The sequence below is a fragment of the Polychytrium aggregatum genome (genome assembly GCF_025602895.1).
Source record: "Polychytrium aggregatum strain JEL109 chromosome Unknown BJ171scaffold_8, whole genome shotgun sequence".
Taxonomy (NCBI): domain Eukaryota; kingdom Fungi; phylum Chytridiomycota; class Chytridiomycetes; order Polychytriales; genus Polychytrium; species Polychytrium aggregatum.
Genome location: NW_026516210.1, coordinates 800,173 through 816,291, shown reverse-complemented (window position 1 = coordinate 816,291; position 16,119 = coordinate 800,173). Strand labels below are relative to the sequence as shown.

Genomic DNA, 16,119 nt, shown 5'->3' with positions numbered 1-16,119 from the left:
TGCATTCATGGCCAAGCACAGCACCCTCGATTTTTGCATCGCTGCACTGCGACCGGTGGTGTTCACTCGGAGGCTGCCAAAGTGATCTGTTCTATTTCTTATGGCATAGCTAGACGCATGCCATCGCATACTACGCTGACAAATGGGTTGTGGGCAAGTTTCTCATTTCCCCCTGAATAAAGTGTATCTGCGTGGCCATCAATGCACCAACAAACACACCCGACTGTGACTCGGGATTGCCCTGAAGCTCCCTAGCAAGTGTATCATCTACCTATGGAGTCGTCTCGTGCTTCACTCCAGCAACTGGGCCATCATCGGCTCGCTGTAGACGCCAAAGAACTTTTGCACCTGGATCCAGAATCGCTGGCGAAAGGTCTTGGACTTTTCTTTGCTCTTGGACTCCAACACTGACTGATAATCCATCGCCGCCAGGACAAAGAGACGAAACTCGCTGTTGTCGAGTTCCTGTCGCCGTTGAGACAGTCGAGCCATGGCAGGCAAATGCGTGTCAACGACAGACGACAGAACACCAATCGTTTGCCTCAAACCATAGCTTGTATCGCGGCACACCCTTCCTCTCCTGCAGCTGACATCTACAAGGCATTATTACCTTGGTGCCATTGATGTCGAACTCGCCATAGATCTGCCGGATCGCGTGCGGCGTGAAGTTGAAGAGAAATCCAAGCGTCTCAAACTCCTTGAGCGAAACAGCCTTGCTGCCGTCTTCGTCCAACACCTCAAAACACGTCCGCCAATGCTGGTACATGAACTGCTTTCCTTGGTTGTCCTGGCGTGAGAGCGGGGGAATCATCATCATCATCATCATCATCATCATCATCATCATCATCATCATCATCATTCGGAGAATGCGTCCAGAATCGTGTAGCTTCGGCCGTTCCAAAGGCTTGCTCCATTTGTCTCCTCTGTCGACTGTATGGCGAGTCTCCGGATGGATGACGTACCGTTATCGCCACCAAGATGCACGTCAAGAGGTAGAACTGTGCCGTGGCGATTCCAATGGAGCAAACGGCATGAGTATCATATCGATTGCCATCATGAATGCCGCGTGGAGCACTGCATCCAATTGCGTATCGAACACCGTCTCCAGCTGCATGTTAAACCCATCAGGGTTTCAAGCATGGCCATCACTATGCGTCCTTCTCGTTGTCTTCGCACCCCTCCTCGGTCTGTAAGCGCACCTCGTCAAATTCGACTGATCCCGATCGATCCAAGTCGAAAATATCAAACACTTTCATTGCCTGGGCCTCCTTGAGATCCGTTACCATCGTCAGGAAACTGGCAAACTGGACGTCGTCCAGCGATCCCTTGCCGCGCCAGTCCAGGAGCTTGAACACCTCCCAGACCAGGAAGGCCGAGCGGGCATTGAGGACACCTGTCGGAGACGACCAAGATGAAGCCAGTCCGCTCAGCGGACGGTGCATTTTGTGGATGAGCTCCTTCGTCAACCACCCAGCTCGGGCATTTTCCTCCTCTCATTCCTGGGCGAACACTTGTGCTTCCGGCGCACTCTCGCTCACCATACTGCGAGTCCAGATGCAGCCGCTCGAAAAACTTCCACTTGACCTTCATGATTATTGATGGTTTACGCTTTTGCGAATTTGCACACCTGTTGTGAGCACGAAAGCGACGCCCGCCGACGAGCCGCAACGGCCGAGATAACTTCTCGAGCACAGGCGATGCTGCTAGATTCATGTAGCTTGCTTTGTGATTCAGCATCGCCAGCCTCGATCTGATTGACTGTGTGCAGCTCTGTCACTTGCTGTGTAGCTCTGTTTTATTGCTGCTCAGCTGCAGCTTAGTCCTCGGCTCGGTTCCCATCGTTGCGCCGCCCTCCATATCCCAGATCGACCCTGACCAATCTGCATTTGCCTCAGCCCCGATGTGAGACAATCAAGCCAGCACTCAATCATGTATCCAGCGAGTCCCCCATCGTCGCCAGTTTGCAGCCCGAAAATGCTCGTCGACATCAAGCCAGTCGTGTTGAAGATCAAAAGCAACCCCCGCTCCATGTCCGAAGTCCGAAGTCCGAGGTCAACAACAGGAAGAACCACGATCAAGCCTACGCATTCAGCTGGGAGTCCGACGCTGCAATGTCCAAAACAACATAGTCGGATTTCGTGGCTTCACTCTCAAGGGCTACTCCAGCGCCATCATCGACTGGGTCCTCCAGCGCTTCGGCTTTTGAATCGTCTGGCTCGGGCCCAGCGGCCTCTGTTTCCTTCTCTGTATCCGTCTCGTTATCGACCGTCTGTCGTTGCGGCTCCGTTGACGGACCCGAATTGGCGATCGGAGCAGCGACTTCAACAGGCTCGCTCGGGTAGCCTACTCTCTGCTTTGCGGCACTCGTCTCTCTCGGAGGCTGCTGTGTTGCCCTCGTGTCAGGTGAATCGCTTGGTAGCTGCATATCCATCTGCGAAGTGGCCGACACAAAGCTGTCCAGCGAGTCCAGCGCACTCTCGGCCCCTGGGGCATGACCGGGCAGTCCCGAGTACAACGATCGATCTGACAACCCGGTTTTCGACTCAGCGTCCGGGACCAGCGATAGCGATGACGGCTGAATGCTGTCGTTGTCCGGATCCTTGATGTCTATGACGAGGCTTGAGCCCTCGGGCGCCGTCTGCCAGCCGTCCTCTTGGCTCTGCGGCTCGTCAGAGATGATTTGGATGAGCCCGGCGTCCGCGTTACTTGGGAGCAGCGGACTGTCTGCGGGTGACGCCGTGTCTTCAGCACCCGCCAAAGCAGACTCGACGGGATTCTTTTCCTGGATTTCCTCGGCGTTTTCCTCTCGTTCGGGCTGCTGGGCATGCTCGGACTGATCTGGAAGTGGAATGGCCTCTGCTGGATTGAATTGGTCGAGGGGATGTGTTTGCTTATCGGACTCGGTTCCTTGGCTGTCGTCTTCGTCTGGTTCAACTGCATCGACACTTTGGGTTGTCTTGGCTTCTTGGGCGACACTTTCATTTCGGACTCTTCCATCTTGTGCTGTGCTGACATCCCGGGCGGCGTTGGCATTGATGCTCTCTCTCGGAGAGCCCCTGCGGCTCTCGGCCATTATTACGCTCTCAAGAAGCGGCGGTGGCTGTCCCGGCATCTCGAATCCGTCCTGTGTGCGATATACTTGTAAGTGCCTGCCAATGCGTCGCCAACTACGCTCGGAGCTTTCGGCCACACTCAAATCACAATCTGGCCAAGACGAATCGGTACACGGTGACTGGAGCTGTTCCTTTGTCGGCATCACTACATTTTACCCCCAGTCCATATGTTCCGACAGTACCTCGATCTGATAGAGAACATCTCGTATCTCGCCGACGACCTGTTTGACATCTGGCGAGCACTGAGCAGACATTCAAAGTTGACTCTGTAAGCTCATCTTGAACAAGTACCAAAGCGTCCAGGTCTCGATCCGCCTCAGCCCCATCCACACACCTGCACCACGGGAATTCTCATCCACATCTAAACCCACCGCTTTAGAAGAGGCATGCACATTGATTATGACTTCAATCGATCGCAGCTTCCCAAAGTAAAAGTCTCGCTCGCGCTCGAGGCTCTCCGCGACGGTCCGAACATCGCTTGTCTGCTGGTTGAGCTCGGTAATCACACTCTGACACTGGGAAAGCTCCAGCTTCAGCTTCTCGCTGTCCGAGCATGAACGGATGGACGAAGAAGCGCCAAGCCAACATTGATCGAGAGCCGCATTAGCACAAGGTAAATGACGCAGTATTGAGAGTGCTGTCTACAGATTGCTGTCTACAGATTGCTGTGGTCGGCTCATAGCCAGAGTCGAACTTGGCTTGCCCTGAAGCACCATCCGATGTGGGCATATCGTTCGTGCTGCTTTCCCACTTACATGTCCTCCATTAAGGCCGCCGACTCTGAGCTCCGTCCAGGCACATTGCCAGCCGATGACGGGCGCAGTGGAAGCTGAGGCTGCTGCTTGACCAGCGGCTCGAGTGTCGGGGTCTTCTTGCTTGCTCGACGGCCGAGCGTCGAGAGCCGCTGCGGGCTCTGAGCGAACTGAGGCTTGAGCGGGGCTTTCAGTCTCTGCTTGCCTGCGGTCGAGGCTGCACGACGAGTGAATGTATCGGATCGTTAGTGCTTATCCAGCAGCTCCGCCAGCCCCGCGATCGATATCTCAAATCGCTTGGTGCATATACCTCGCGACTCGGGCCCTTGGATGATCATATCTAGCATGTCCAGACCCACGGTCAAGAAAGCCAGAGTTCGGTGAGTTCAGGCGACCAGTTGACGAAGGCGTCCGGGAGACCACCCAGGACCCATGGATGTCAAGGTTGCAAGTCAAGCTTGTAAGCCAAGGCAGGAGTGACGGATAGCCGGCTCGCCACATGTACAACTCGTTGGTCACATATGCAGCTCGTAGTCCCCGGCAGATGCTCCCTTGCCCGGTCGAGCTCCTCCTCATTGTCCAGATGGCAGTCCAAAGATCCGCTCCCGACCAGAGCGTCTGCACAGCCCTCCTGTTCACATCACCGCAAGGCACCGAGACTTCAACAGAGTCGCACCTCGAACTTCTCCACGGCGAAGCACGGCGTCATAGGCGCCGCCAGGATAGAAGGTGTCCCTGCGACATAGCCGATACCTCGCTGTCAGCATTTCGATTCGTCTCGGTGAATCCAAAGTCTTGGAAACCACTCATGCCCGGCGGTGCTCGGAGCCCGAGGCTCTCCTGTTGCCCACCAGAGCAGTGCCCGCGGCCATACCAGTATTTCTTAATCCACTGAAGGAACTCAAAGTTGTCTTGGTATTTGCACTTGATCAGCCGCTCGACAGGGATGTTCTATCGGCATCCGTCGCAGAGAACGACAGCGTTGGACAAACTTGCAGACAGAGCGAGCCTTTGGAAATGTTCCCAGCATGGCTGCGTTGCACCCACCTTGTCTATCGAATATCGACTAAAGCTGGACTGAAGTATCTTGAAGTTGGCCAGATACTCGTACTCCTGGTTGGGGTGGAACTTGACTCGGGATATGGGCAGATCACCTTTCGTCGAGGGTTGTCTATCGAGTCAGTTGTCCAAGGATATGCGTGTCCATCTCGTCTCAGATGTGCTTTACCACAGCCTCATTCGACCTGTCCAGCATGCTCCGATACCCACGATAGATCGAGTCGATGATTTGACAGTACGCTCCACCTGAATGTCAGCAACATCCTAGTCAGAGGCCCCTGCGAATGGCCGGCGAATGGTATGGCTCCTGCTCCCACCCGGAATGCTCGTGGCGGGCAGCAGTTTGGTTCCGTCACATCGCAACATGCGACCAGCACGGTCATCATCGACTGCAATGTCAAGACAGTGCAGCCCCTGGTCTTGCAACGTGGCGGCACACCGTCCAGGACAATTGCCAAGATCCATGTCCCGGCCTGACTCTGGATGCCGCACGCCTCCGTACCCGTTCCGCATTGTTCGATCTTGGTGTAGTTGAGCGACAGCAGGTCGTTGATCCAGTTGAGCAGCTCGTGCCTGGACTCTGTCATTGCTCCTGCGGACCCAACGGCGCTGTGAGCCTGCTGATGACCTCGCCCGATGCAGCGCTGCTGTCCGTACAAAGGGCAGTGATCACTGCATTTGTGGCTATGAAGCACCCGGCTTGCAATTGACGGATACCTTAGTGGCGTGCTCTTGGGCTTTCGTGCAGTGTAATATATCGGGTGTCGATCGGGCAGGGATGAGAGTCAGTCCGCTGGAGACTTCCCTCGCTCGCCGTTTGTTTCGGCAAGCATCTCGCCCACTTCTTCCCTGGTGCCGATGCTGGGCACCATTCTTCGATTGCTCTTTGCGTCCTGCCACCGCCGCTGCTGTTTGTGTGGGAATCGCATGGAATTCCATCTGGAATGCTTAGCTTGTGCTGATCCGACATCGGCAACGCCCTGTTGCCGATGCTTCTCTCTGACCACCACCGCCGCTGTCGATCCCGGGGAGGATTGCATGCTGGACAGCATCGGCAACATCAACGCCAGCCAAGGTCTGCGACAGCGCTGGTGTATCCGGACCGTCGTCGCTCGGCTCTTGGCATGTCGCTTGGCATCGATGGACACATTGCTGGGCAGGTTGCTGGACACATTGCTTTGAATGGCCGGCGCCAAGACATCCTGCCCCCCTCAAATGCATGCGGATGCTGGGCTTGTCCTCTTGCACCCATCATCGCTCGTCTGCACCCATCGTCACTCATCTGCTCCTGCGCTCATCTGCTCCTGTGCTCATCTGCTCCTGTGCTCATCTGTCCCAGCCCCTCCATAGTCTGCTGCCCCCGCATCGTTTCTATCCTCGTCTTCACCTTCCCTCCGCCACCAACTCCCTGACGCAATGGGTCTGTTCCGGGCCATCGCTGGCCTCCTCCAAACCATCTTCTCGGATAGTCCGCCAGACATCCAGGTCCTCCTCCTCGGAAGCGACCCGAATCTGTGTGCTGGATTCCCTGGACTCACACCCGTTACCATCCGAGGCGTCATCCGCATCACCAACAACTCCTCGCCGCAGAGCCGGAACGACGCCCAAATCACTAGCGTCGTCCTGGACCTGCTCGGCAATTGCGAAACCTCCCGCAAGAGCACTTCCTCCGCCAAGCAGGTCCTCCTCAACAACCCCATCACGCTGATACAGTATCCCATGGTTCTCCAGTCGGGACGAGTCGTCGATCTCCCGTTCGAATGGAATCTCGATCAAGCCCTCTCTGACTCGCTGCCGTCTTCGTTCGAGGCGAATAAGGGACAGCGTAGGTATCTCGTCCAGCTCTTGCAAGCACCCATATGGGCTCCGGACTGCCGGCGCCTTGCATTTGGTATTTGATCTGGCGCACTGATGGCTGGCCCTCTCTATACTCCGGCGTTGTTTCCCTGATGCAGACACCCGAGACTATGCTGCATTTGCCCGCTATCTCATCAAGTGTGAAGTCTACCACAGCGCCTCGTCAACTCCTATTTCCCTGAAGATTCCCTTTCGCATGCTCCACTTCAACATCGACATGGTCAAGGCCATGCTGGCAACGGACGATCCCCGCGGATGGTCCGACTCCAACTCCAAAATCGAATACCACATCTCCTTCGATAAGCTCTGCGTGGCCCCTGGAGACGCTCTGCACGTCAAGTTCCGGTGCGTGCCGCGGGGCAAAGTCCTCATCCAAAGCCTGGCCATCCGCATCAAGGAGTATCAAACCATCTATGTGCCGAAAAACAAACTGGTATTCAGTGGGCCCGTGCATCACTGGCCGCCCCGCACCGACACCAAGGTCTGGCAGAAGATCGCCTCGAAGGAATACTGCATGAACTGGGAGATCACCGAGCCAGTGAACGGCGCCTTTTGGCAGGAGCAAACGGTGAGACTCGTTGCTCGTTCGTCCTGTTTCGCCGAATGCAAATACGCAATCACATCTGGCACTGGAACGCTCGCACACCAAGCGCCTGCCAAATGCAATGCTGATCGTCTCCCACACCACAGGCCACCATCCAGCTCCCAGACGTGCCATCCCAGACGAGCCCCCCAAACTTTGGTCTGAACCCCTCGGTCAACACCCCACATGTCTCCATCGCGCACAAGATCAAGGTCGTCATCACCCTCCAAGGCGCATCCAACGTCAAGCTGGAGCTGCCGCTCCAGGTGTGTAGCGCGCCGCTGAGCTTGTGCCAGTCGTTGGTCGCTCAGTACCCACAGCTACTCGAGTTCCGGAGAGCATCTCCGACCCCGCAGCCCCCCGAGAGCCTCCTTCAGCCCGAGAACAAGGCGCATCTGGAGAACCTGCGTCCATCGCAGTCTGCGGGATCCAGCAGCGAGTGGCCGCCGGAATACGACGGCGACTCCAAACCCTCATCCAGCAGCGACTGCAAGCCCCGGTATGACGAGAAGAGCTAGTCGCGGTGGGCAAGATGTCGCCTCTTCACGGCGGCTTTTGATTTCGCTCTGTATGAAGCGAAATGACCCTCTGTCGATGGTCACAGATCGCCGTTTGCTATCGGCTCCTGAATACACATATGCCCAGTCGCCGCCCGCAATCATCATCCACCTCAATGGAAACAAGGTTGTTGCCTTGCACCATGTGAGACACTATCACTACTGGCTGCCTCGCCGAGTACTTTGAGCAGCGCTGCCACCATGGCGCATACGATGGGGGATCGTGGGCATTCTCCGCAACAAGAAATGGTGGCAATTGCTCACCGGACACACTGTACAGCGGTTTGCCTCTGGATCAACCGTCTTGCGACCCAGCCTCGAGCGAGAACTGAGACCCACTGATGGTGCGTCATGCTCCGATCTCGTCGCCAGCGGTCCACGCTTGTACTCGCTGATCCACAGACGAGGAGTAATGGCGTGAGTGCGGGCAGAGCACCTCACTCGCACTCCATACGTCACTGTCCTGTGATTGGCAGGGTCAATGACGTCTGGGAGCCGCTGATGACCCGTAGAACCGATTCGCAGCGGGGTTCGGCAATTTCTCGGCTACTCTTTGCGAGAGATGAAAAAAGCTGACCCAGGACAGGCAAGTGACCGGCCGGGGATAAGCACAGGTCCCCTCAGCTGGAAGCCGCCATCATCACTGCAGAAGTTCCTGAAGCAAGTCAAACGAAGCTCGCAGTTTATCGATCCCGCCAGCGAGAGCTGCCCCGAGCTCGACCAAAGACAATTATTGCGGCATACATCTGCTGGCCGGGCGCCTCGAATCCAGACCTTGCGCCGAGAAACCCATTCGCGAACCGTCACCCACTCCAAACTCAAGAACACTCTGCACGCTCAAACTCGCGTTGCCATGAAGGGCGACACATCGCACGTCCTCGCCGAGCTGAGGCGAATTCGGTCGGATCTGAGTCGGCTCGAAGAGTCCGTCAGCCAGGTTATTCAGTCGCTCTCTGTCGATGAAAAGCCGGATACAGTTGCGGCGCCGGAAGGACCGTCGCCGCAGAGTAGGTGGAAGCGGGAGCTCGTTCTGCGGTCGGTCGCCAGCACTGCGTCTCTTCCGATAACTGGTGTGTATTTTTTTTTGGCCTGGCCGGGTTACAAAAGGAGGGACGCAGCGAGCCCGTGTTGGAGTGGGAGAGCGACGTGGGGCTCCGAAAGGGCACGAGTCGCTGAACTGACTGAGCGACCGGCACTGATAAAACTTGCTCAAGTCGATGGCAGTGCTGCCCAGGCGCGAATGCTCACATCTTCTCTGGATCGCCTCTTCCATCTCTCATTCACTGCTCCGCCTCAAATGTCGACACCCAGGCGGTGTTGGCGAAAAGAAAGGCAAGGCCCCCTTCCGTGGGAGCGGTACCTTGCGCGACTTGCCCAACCGGAGCTTCATCACCGAGATGAAGCCGTCCTCTCCAAAGGTGACGAGCCGCCGAAGCGAAGTCATGACAGAGTCTATCATCAAGCCCGAGGAACACTACAACGAGTCGCTGGATGGTCTGGGATACTGTGCCGCCGCCAGTCCAAGTGTCTCATCACACACCGTCGATTCCATAAACCGCAACAATAAGTCGGTATCACGCTCCCTCTTTCTGGAAGCAGGATTCGACGATCCCATCAGCGCCACCATCAAGCGCTTCGACCAGCGCTATGCCGAGGAGTCTCTGAAGGAAATCAGGCGGGGTCATACCATCATGGAGGACATGGCTTCCATATCGATGGGCACACTGAAGCGATTCCTCACCGGCGATGAGTCCCACCGGCCACAATCACCGGCAGCATCGGCGTCCTCATCGCACCCCCAACGGCTTTCCATCACCGGAACTCAGAATGAGATCCAGCCTCGATTCAAATCTCCCAACACAGTCAGCTCTCCGCCAATATCGATAGCCCCTCCACCCGCGTACGAAATCGTCCCTCCAAGCGCCAACACGGCCATTCACCAGATTCCCTCGACGGCAACCACGGGAGAGCGTATCCTCTCGGCTGGCATGTCAAACACCTCTACTGACGGCAGGCGCCCGTCGCTGGCAGTACCTTTAGCCGTCGTTGCTACTGTGCGCAGACCTTCGCTGCCCCGGGTGCCTGCGGATTTGTCCCGAACTGCCTCGCAAAAGTCCGGCAAAATCATGCAGAGCGGAAGCATCAAGCGCGATCCAGAGTCTGGATCATCCGAGCGAATCCGCAGATTCGCTGGCTTGCATCCGCGGTCACTATTTGTCGTTCAGTGGCGGATATTTATGATAGGTACGAACTCTGCTTTGCTGACAGAGACCCCAGACTCGCTCCCGATTTGCACTCGACCACTGCGGCGGCCGCACCGATTGGTACCTTTGCCAAGAACAGGGCCATAAGACTGACTCACCTTCTGGTACCAGTGATTCTCATTTTCCTACTGCTAGCGATCCCCATTATCTGCTCCATCATCAAGCTCAACTACCTTCACTGGGCATGTACCATCGGCGTCTCCATTGCGTTCTCGATTGACCTCCTTGTCAACCTCATGACTCGGGACATTGAGATTGTGAGCCACTACGAGCAAGTCGGCCGCTCGGTAACAAATAGCCTGACGCTTCAGCAACACCAGTCCAGATACCTGCGCGGTCCGTTCTTGATCGACCTGATCACTTGCCTGCCGCTCGACCTGATCCCCATTCCGTTCTCGGAGCTATTTCTGTTTCTTCGTCTGCTCAAGCTCAAGAGGCTTCCCAAGCTCGTGAGGCAGTCGCCAGTGCTCTCGTTTATCCGAAGGGAGGTCGAAACCTTCCTTGGAGTCGGCGAATCGTTCATGACCATCTTTATGCTCGGCGGGATCATGGTGGCCTATCTGCACATCGAGTCGTGCCTGCTTTTGCTCCTCGGCAAGTTGACCAATTTTGCAGGATGGCAAGTCAATCACGGCCAAGTCCAGTACCTCAGCCCCTTTGGCCAATATTCCTGGGCACTGTTCACGGCAATCGGCAACACGTTCTGTTTAGCCTTCATGTGAGTACGCCGTGGAGCGAGGATGTGTTGTGCTAAACGACTGGGATAGCGCACATCTGCGAGCCCAATAATAGTCGAGTGGCGACTCAATAATGGCAACAGTTCTATATCGCCCATTCCCTGGCACACAAATCACTGTGTCGGCATTGCCTTTAAATGATCCTCTGCCATCAAACTTTGGATGCCCCGTATCGACATAACTGGCCACAGTCCTCTGTTACTGACTACCTGGTTTGTCATTCCAGCCCCACAGACTCTCTGGAACAATGGATGACGGTTGCGTTCGTTATCACGGGCACACTCATTGTGAGTTGACCGCGAGACCCACTGTGAAACAGGGCATGGCACTCATCGTCGATGAACAATGATACCTGCATCGGCGCGTGAATCCGATCAGCCGAGGAATGTACAGCAACCTAACACCGTGTTGCACTGTGGTACTGGCACCTGCGTGCTGTGCGCTTCCCTGGGATTTTGAATCGATTTAGTATGCAACGATTGTCGGCACTATTTCGTCTTTCAGTTTTGGACTGGATGCCTCCGGTCGACTCTACAAACAAAAGATGGACGAAGTCAACGAGTACATGCGATACAAGAACCTCTCCGATGACATTCGCCGAAAAGTGCGGCACTACTACGAAATCAAGTACCGCGGCAAGTTCTTTGAAGAGGTACGACAGATGCAAAGGGAAGGGGAGTGATGGAGAGGAGGCAGCGCATCGTATCGTGACAGCCTTGTTGACAATGCCATCGCGATGATCAAGGCAACATTGCTGGCCGAGATGAACGAGTCACTGCGACAGGAGATTTCGATCCAGAACTGTCGAGAGCTCATCTCCAAGGTGCCTTTCCTAAGAAGAGAGCAAAGCGATGGCCGCGACGAGCAATTCCTGGGCCGCATTGCCACAGCCCTACGGGCCTGCTACTTTGTCGCTGGCGATGTTATATTCTCGCAAGGACAGGTAAGAAATCGCTCAGAGATGCTTTCCCGCACCATCTTTTGCTCATGTGGAGGGTTCAGGCTCATGTTGGATAGCGGTCGGACACTATTACTTGTCGCCTTCGATGTTGGTATGATCGGTGCCGAGTCGCTTGGGGAGCGAGCTCGCCTGACTCACGCAACAACCGATCTGATCGACAGACGGGAACAGACATGTTCTTCATCCACACCGGCAAGGTTCAGATCATTGTGAATGGAAATCCTGTCGCCAACCTCGGCGACGGTAGCTTCTTTGGAGGTATGGAGCAGCTGACGCAAATCGATGGGACAGAGAGAAGACAACGAGATGATGTCGGATCCACATGACCGCAACCACTGACGATGGTCCGCGCTGCCTCCGATCCAACAATGCGTTTTAGAGGTGGCGCTGATCGCCCAGATCCCTCGCACGGCAACTGTCGTCGCTGTCACATCTTCGGTCATGTATCAGCTCGTACGAAGCGACTTTTTGATCATTCTGCAAGAGTTTGAGGACATGCGGCAGCGGATCAACCGCATCTACCAGGAGCGTATGGAGCGCGTGCGCATGGAAGAAGAGTCCAAGAAGCTAGTAGAGGCGTCGATACGAAGCGCCTCGATATCGTCCGTGCAGCCCGAAGCCCAGGACGAAGGCGGCGCCCGGCGATTGAGTCTCCAGCCGCCGGGTATCGGCGCGGTGCACGAGGAGCCTGGGATGCAGGACGACCACGATCTGTTTTCGGACGAAGAGTACGAGGACGACGACGATGATGACGACGATGACGACGACGACGACGAGGATGAAGATCGGTACTCGATCTCACCAGAGCCTGCACAGGGGTACAGGCGCCGGCAGTCGGCCGTCTGAGATCGGCAGACTCGACGGCGCAAGTCCTCCTATTCCGCGACATGAGTTGGCTCGTGCACATGTATGTGTAGTACGCGAGTGTAATCTAGGGAGTGTCTCAATAAACACTCCATTCTACAGCCCTCCACGAACAGACAATCCTCAGCTCTCCAGCATCCACCCGAGTCGCCATTGCCGAGCAATCGACGTCGTGGACCGCCATGAGCTTGCCGCTTTGTGTCGCGCAAGCTGGGAGTTTATTCATTCAATTCGGGGCGGGAGCAGCCGACAATCCGTCGGCGTTACACTTGGACCCCACCAACAGAGCTTGGATTGGTCTTAAAAATGCACAATTGAACGAATGCTGGGTAGGGAGGGAGTGGCATCAGTTGGCGACATTGATTGCACTGTCTGGGTCTGCAGTATCGTGCCCCTCCGATCAACTCACCTCTCTCCGGCGTGCATGACGTCAAAGGCCTTGTTGATGTCCTCAAGCTTGTAGTTGTGGGTGACATCTAAAGCAAAAGCAGCGTGGGTTATGTTCACCATGCTGGCAATGAGATGACTCTGGCTGCATCTAGTCAGCACAGCCATCCTGCGACAAGAGCGGAGCTGGATCCGTTTCGACTTACAGCTATCGATGTCGAGCTGGTGGGTCATATATTTTTCAACGAGGCCAGGCAACTCGGTGCGGCCTTTGACGCCACCGAAGGCGCTGCCCTTCCATACACGGCCTGATAGAGAGGTGAAAGACGAAACCACATCGCCAACACAACGTCAGCGTGGACACAACTGACACCAATATTGCAATTGTCGCAGGCCAAGTTTCTACCGGGCAGATCCAAAGGGACTAGCAGCAGAGCATACAGCGACTTCTGGGAAATCATGTGTTGCATCGTCTTTCCACCGACTGTACTGCCGAGCTTACCAGTCACGAGCTGGAACGGGCGGGTCTTGATTTCCTGTCCGGCTCCAGCTACGCCGATGATGATGCTCTGTCCCCAGCCCTTATGGCAGCACTCCAGAGCGGCGCGCATGACATCGACGTTGCCAATGCACTCGAACGAATAGTCGACACCGCCGTCCGTGATCTCGACAATGTGCTGCTGGATGGGGACCGAGATGTCTTTGGGGTTGATGAACTCGGTGGCGCCGAGTTTCTTGGCTTGGGGATGGTGAAGGTTATTAGGGATATGAGTAGGCGATCTGCACAATTGCCATCCCGACTCACGAGTCCAGCTAACCGATCGGATGTGATCCCATCCCAATCTGCCAACGGATTGCTTAACAGGTCTGGACAGCAGCTGGACTTGTTTGGCTGGTCGATAGATGAGCGCGGAGCATGCTGCACCGTCACTCCACGTTTGCGCCCGGCCAACAGAACATCCCGCCCAGCTAATCATACCCAGCTCAAACTTCATTGGATTGGTGTCAACAGCGATAACGCGGCTGGAGACAGCAAAGGCAGGCGGTCAGATGGCTGAGTAGATCCCAGTAAGATCCCAGTAAGATCCCAGTAAGATCCCAGTAAGATCCCAGTAAGATCCCAGTAGCTGGACAGTACAGCGCTGTACCGCTCGCCACCGTTTCGGAAGTGGGCTGCCGGATCATCACAGTCTCGGCTTTGTCGGCCTGTATCGAGTCTTACCTCGCACCAGCAGCGCGGGCGCCTTGGATAGCCGAGAGACCGACGCCGCCAAGACCAAAGACAGCGACGATGGCGCCCTTTTCGACCTTGGCAGTGTTCAGGACGGCGCCGTATCCAGTAGTGACGCCACAGCCCAAGAGGCAGATGCGATCGAGCGGAGCAGAAGGCGACACTTTGGCGACCGAGATGGCCAACACGACAGTGTACTCGCTGAAGGTCGATGTTCCCATGTAGTGGTAGATCTGGGCCAGACAATCTCTGATCAGCATCGAGCCGCGGGCGCAACGCCGGGCCATGCAACAGCAGCAGCGCTCAACTCTACCTGCTGACCACGGGCGGTAAAGCGGGTGGTTTCATCGGGCATAACGCCGCGGCCCTGTGCAGATCCAGGATAGCGGCAAACTGCATGAGTCGGTGATCACTCTGCTACGCAATCCGGAGACATCGTCATCGAATCGCTCTGGGCGGCTTGGCCTGGCTTCGCTTGACTCACCTGGGTGCTGCGAACGACGGAGCACAGGTTGGTCTTGTTGGACTTGCAGAACTTGCACTCACGGCACTGGGGAGAACCCCTAGGTGAGTGCGATTGCGGTGCGGCGAGTCTTGCTGTCCTGAGCCCCACGCTCTGTTGCTGATCGCCCCAGCCGCCAACAATCCATGCGCTGAGAATGCGACCTCGCATCACACACCCACCTCGGGGATATAGAGCGGGACGACGTGGTCGCCAGGGGCCAGATCAGTCACGCCCTCGCCGACAGACTCGACGATGCCACCGCCCTCGTGGCCGAGGATCGAAGGAAAGACGCCCTCGGAGTCTTGGCCCGAAAGGGTGTATGCATCGGTGTGGCAGACACCGGTGGCAAGGATCTTGATGCGGACCTCGCCTTTCTGGATGATAGGCCCGTGCGGCCAGATAGGTCCAGCAGCGATGCCAACGCAAGAAGACAGATGCGAGAAGCAGGATTGGATCGTCAGAATCAAATCTGGCCACGCGAAGGATCACGGCATGATCTGGTCGGGGCAGAGCAGCAGTCTTGAACCAAGACGACACGCACCTTGGGCGGGGCAACTTGGACCTCTTCGACGGCTGGAAACAGAGAAAGGTGTGTCCACAGCACCACGCAAGACGCACGAGGCACGGGCGGAAATAGCAGCGACGATCAGCGGCCGGCGATGGTGCAAGCAGCCGCGGGAGCAACCAATCGTCGAGTGCGAAACACCGAGCCGCCCAGCGAGATAGTTACAGAGAGGCTGCTTGGGCGCCCAGGCAATGGCAGCCCGGCAGGTAATGACTTTTCCGGCAGTGCTGGACATTTTGGCTGCGATTGCTGACGGAGGCGATTGTGCGGGCAAATGCAGGTTGCGAACAAGCCGAGGCAGCGGGGGAACTTGATGGGGCTGGCAGCCGGGCCAAAAGCCGGATGTGCGCAGCCAGGTGGATCACGGGAAGTCGGCGCGGGAGTGATGAAGTGGACGGCGACTGGCTTGCCGACGGGAATCGAGTGGAAATGCAACGCAAATGGGGCAGGGTTGTAAGATGCATGGTGACCGAGTCGTGGCTCTCAGTACGGACACTCGGCTCAACCTGCGCGACAAGATCGGTCGACTCGCTTCGTGCGAATTCGCAGAAGACTAAATTTGCACAAGACTGGGCAGCATGCTCGGCAGTGCGCGGTTCTCTTTCGTTCCATATCCGCATCCACATCCACATCCACATCCACATCCACATCCACATCCACATCCACATCCACATCCACATCCAC

General features: G+C 56.3%; 5 protein-coding genes across 5 annotated transcripts; 2 read left to right on the top strand and 3 right to left on the bottom strand.

Annotated features, from left to right (window-relative positions):
* Nucleotides 1–65: 65 nt before the first annotated feature.
* On the bottom strand, nucleotides 66–1,749 carry BJ171DRAFT_494411 (uncharacterized protein). The gene is made up of 5 exons (XM_053110027.1): nucleotides 1,539–1,749; nucleotides 1,200–1,393; nucleotides 963–998; nucleotides 611–787; nucleotides 66–465 (listed from the first exon to the last, which is right to left on the bottom strand). Exons 1-5 carry the CDS (start codon nucleotides 1,735–1,737, stop codon nucleotides 292–294), a joined length of 780 nt encoding a protein of 259 aa, XP_052969444.1. The 5' UTR covers nucleotides 1,738–1,749; the 3' UTR covers nucleotides 66–291.
* A 39-nt stretch (nucleotides 1,750–1,788) lies between these two features.
* BJ171DRAFT_596913 (uncharacterized protein) lies at nucleotides 1,789–5,709 on the bottom strand. The gene is made up of 11 exons (XM_053114714.1): nucleotides 5,642–5,709; nucleotides 5,427–5,516; nucleotides 5,135–5,170; nucleotides 4,913–5,019; nucleotides 4,740–4,816; nucleotides 4,542–4,600; nucleotides 4,176–4,205; nucleotides 3,869–4,082; nucleotides 3,485–3,656; nucleotides 3,296–3,355; nucleotides 1,789–3,124 (listed from the first exon to the last, which is right to left on the bottom strand). The coding sequence occupies exons 2-11, from the start codon at nucleotides 5,509–5,511 to the stop codon at nucleotides 2,081–2,083; spliced, it is 1,884 nt and encodes a 627-aa protein (XP_052969443.1). The 5' UTR covers nucleotides 5,512–5,516; nucleotides 5,642–5,709; the 3' UTR covers nucleotides 1,789–2,080.
* A 493-nt stretch (nucleotides 5,710–6,202) lies between these two features.
* BJ171DRAFT_494405 (uncharacterized protein) lies at nucleotides 6,203–8,018 on the top strand. Its single transcript, XM_053110026.1, has 3 exons — nucleotides 6,203–6,749; nucleotides 6,880–7,349; nucleotides 7,472–8,018. The coding sequence occupies exons 1-3, from the start codon at nucleotides 6,341–6,343 to the stop codon at nucleotides 7,880–7,882; spliced, it is 1,290 nt and encodes a 429-aa protein (XP_052969442.1). The 5' UTR covers nucleotides 6,203–6,340; the 3' UTR covers nucleotides 7,883–8,018.
* A 1,991-nt stretch (nucleotides 8,019–10,009) lies between these two features.
* On the top strand, nucleotides 10,010–12,851 carry BJ171DRAFT_494403 (cyclic nucleotide-binding-like protein). Its single transcript, XM_053110025.1, has 7 exons — nucleotides 10,010–10,165; nucleotides 10,297–10,903; nucleotides 11,149–11,209; nucleotides 11,392–11,574; nucleotides 11,668–11,865; nucleotides 12,045–12,141; nucleotides 12,263–12,851. Exons 1-7 carry the CDS (start codon nucleotides 10,048–10,050, stop codon nucleotides 12,727–12,729), a joined length of 1,731 nt encoding a protein of 576 aa, XP_052969441.1. The 5' UTR covers nucleotides 10,010–10,047; the 3' UTR covers nucleotides 12,730–12,851.
* A 66-nt stretch (nucleotides 12,852–12,917) lies between these two features.
* On the bottom strand, nucleotides 12,918–15,722 carry BJ171DRAFT_494400 (chaperonin 10-like protein). The gene is made up of 11 exons (XM_053110024.1): nucleotides 15,601–15,722; nucleotides 15,412–15,443; nucleotides 15,050–15,244; nucleotides 14,850–14,915; nucleotides 14,679–14,732; nucleotides 14,357–14,598; nucleotides 14,114–14,157; nucleotides 13,637–13,873; nucleotides 13,341–13,442; nucleotides 13,157–13,223; nucleotides 12,918–13,072 (listed from the first exon to the last, which is right to left on the bottom strand). Exons 1-11 carry the CDS (start codon nucleotides 15,668–15,670, stop codon nucleotides 13,048–13,050), a joined length of 1,134 nt encoding a protein of 377 aa, XP_052969440.1. The 5' UTR covers nucleotides 15,671–15,722; the 3' UTR covers nucleotides 12,918–13,047.
* Nucleotides 15,723–16,119: the final 397 nt, after the last annotated feature.

Coding starts and splice junctions, on each gene's coding strand:
- BJ171DRAFT_596913 (XM_053114714.1), bottom strand. CDS start 5,511: ATGACAGAGTCCAGGCACGAGCTGCTCAACTGGATCAACGACCTGCTG. Junction 4,206..4,541: donor TCGCCGTGGAGAAGTTCGAG/GTGCGACTCTGT, acceptor TGGACATGCTAG/ATATGATCATCCAAGGGCCC. Junction 3,356..3,484: donor TGCATGCCTCTTCTAAAGCG/GTGGGTTTAGAT, acceptor ATGTCTGCTCAG/TGCTCGCCAGATGTCAAACA.
- BJ171DRAFT_494411 (XM_053110027.1), bottom strand. CDS start 1,737: ATGCTGAATCACAAAGCAAGCTACATGAATCTAGCAGCATCGCCTGTG. Junction 788..962: donor GCATCTTGGTGGCGATAACG/GTACGTCATCCA, acceptor CTCTCACGCCAG/GACAACCAAGGAAAGCAGTT. Junction 466..610: donor TCGACATCAATGGCACCAAG/GTAATAATGCCT, acceptor CAACGGCGACAG/GAACTCGACAACAGCGAGTT.
- BJ171DRAFT_494403 (XM_053110025.1), top strand. CDS start 10,048: ATGCAGAGCGGAAGCATCAAGCGCGATCCAGAGTCTGGATCATCCGAG. Junction 10,166..10,296: donor GTGGCGGATATTTATGATAG/GTACGAACTCTG, acceptor TTCTGGTACCAG/TGATTCTCATTTTCCTACTG. Junction 10,904..11,148: donor ACGTTCTGTTTAGCCTTCAT/GTGAGTACGCCG, acceptor TTGTCATTCCAG/CCCCACAGACTCTCTGGAAC.
- BJ171DRAFT_494400 (XM_053110024.1), bottom strand. CDS start 15,670: ATGTCCAGCACTGCCGGAAAAGTCATTACCTGCCGGGCTGCCATTGCC. Junction 14,733..14,849: donor CCGTCGTTCGCAGCACCCAG/GTGAGTCAAGCG, acceptor GGATCTGCACAG/GGCCGCGGCGTTATGCCCGA. Junction 14,599..14,678: donor TTACCGCCCGTGGTCAGCAG/GTAGAGTTGAGC, acceptor TGTCTGGCCCAG/ATCTACCACTACATGGGAAC.
- BJ171DRAFT_494405 (XM_053110026.1), top strand. CDS start 6,341: ATGGGTCTGTTCCGGGCCATCGCTGGCCTCCTCCAAACCATCTTCTCG. Junction 6,750..6,879: donor CGAGGCGAATAAGGGACAGC/GTAGGTATCTCG, acceptor TCCCTGATGCAG/ACACCCGAGACTATGCTGCA. Junction 7,350..7,471: donor CCTTTTGGCAGGAGCAAACG/GTGAGACTCGTT, acceptor CCCACACCACAG/GCCACCATCCAGCTCCCAGA.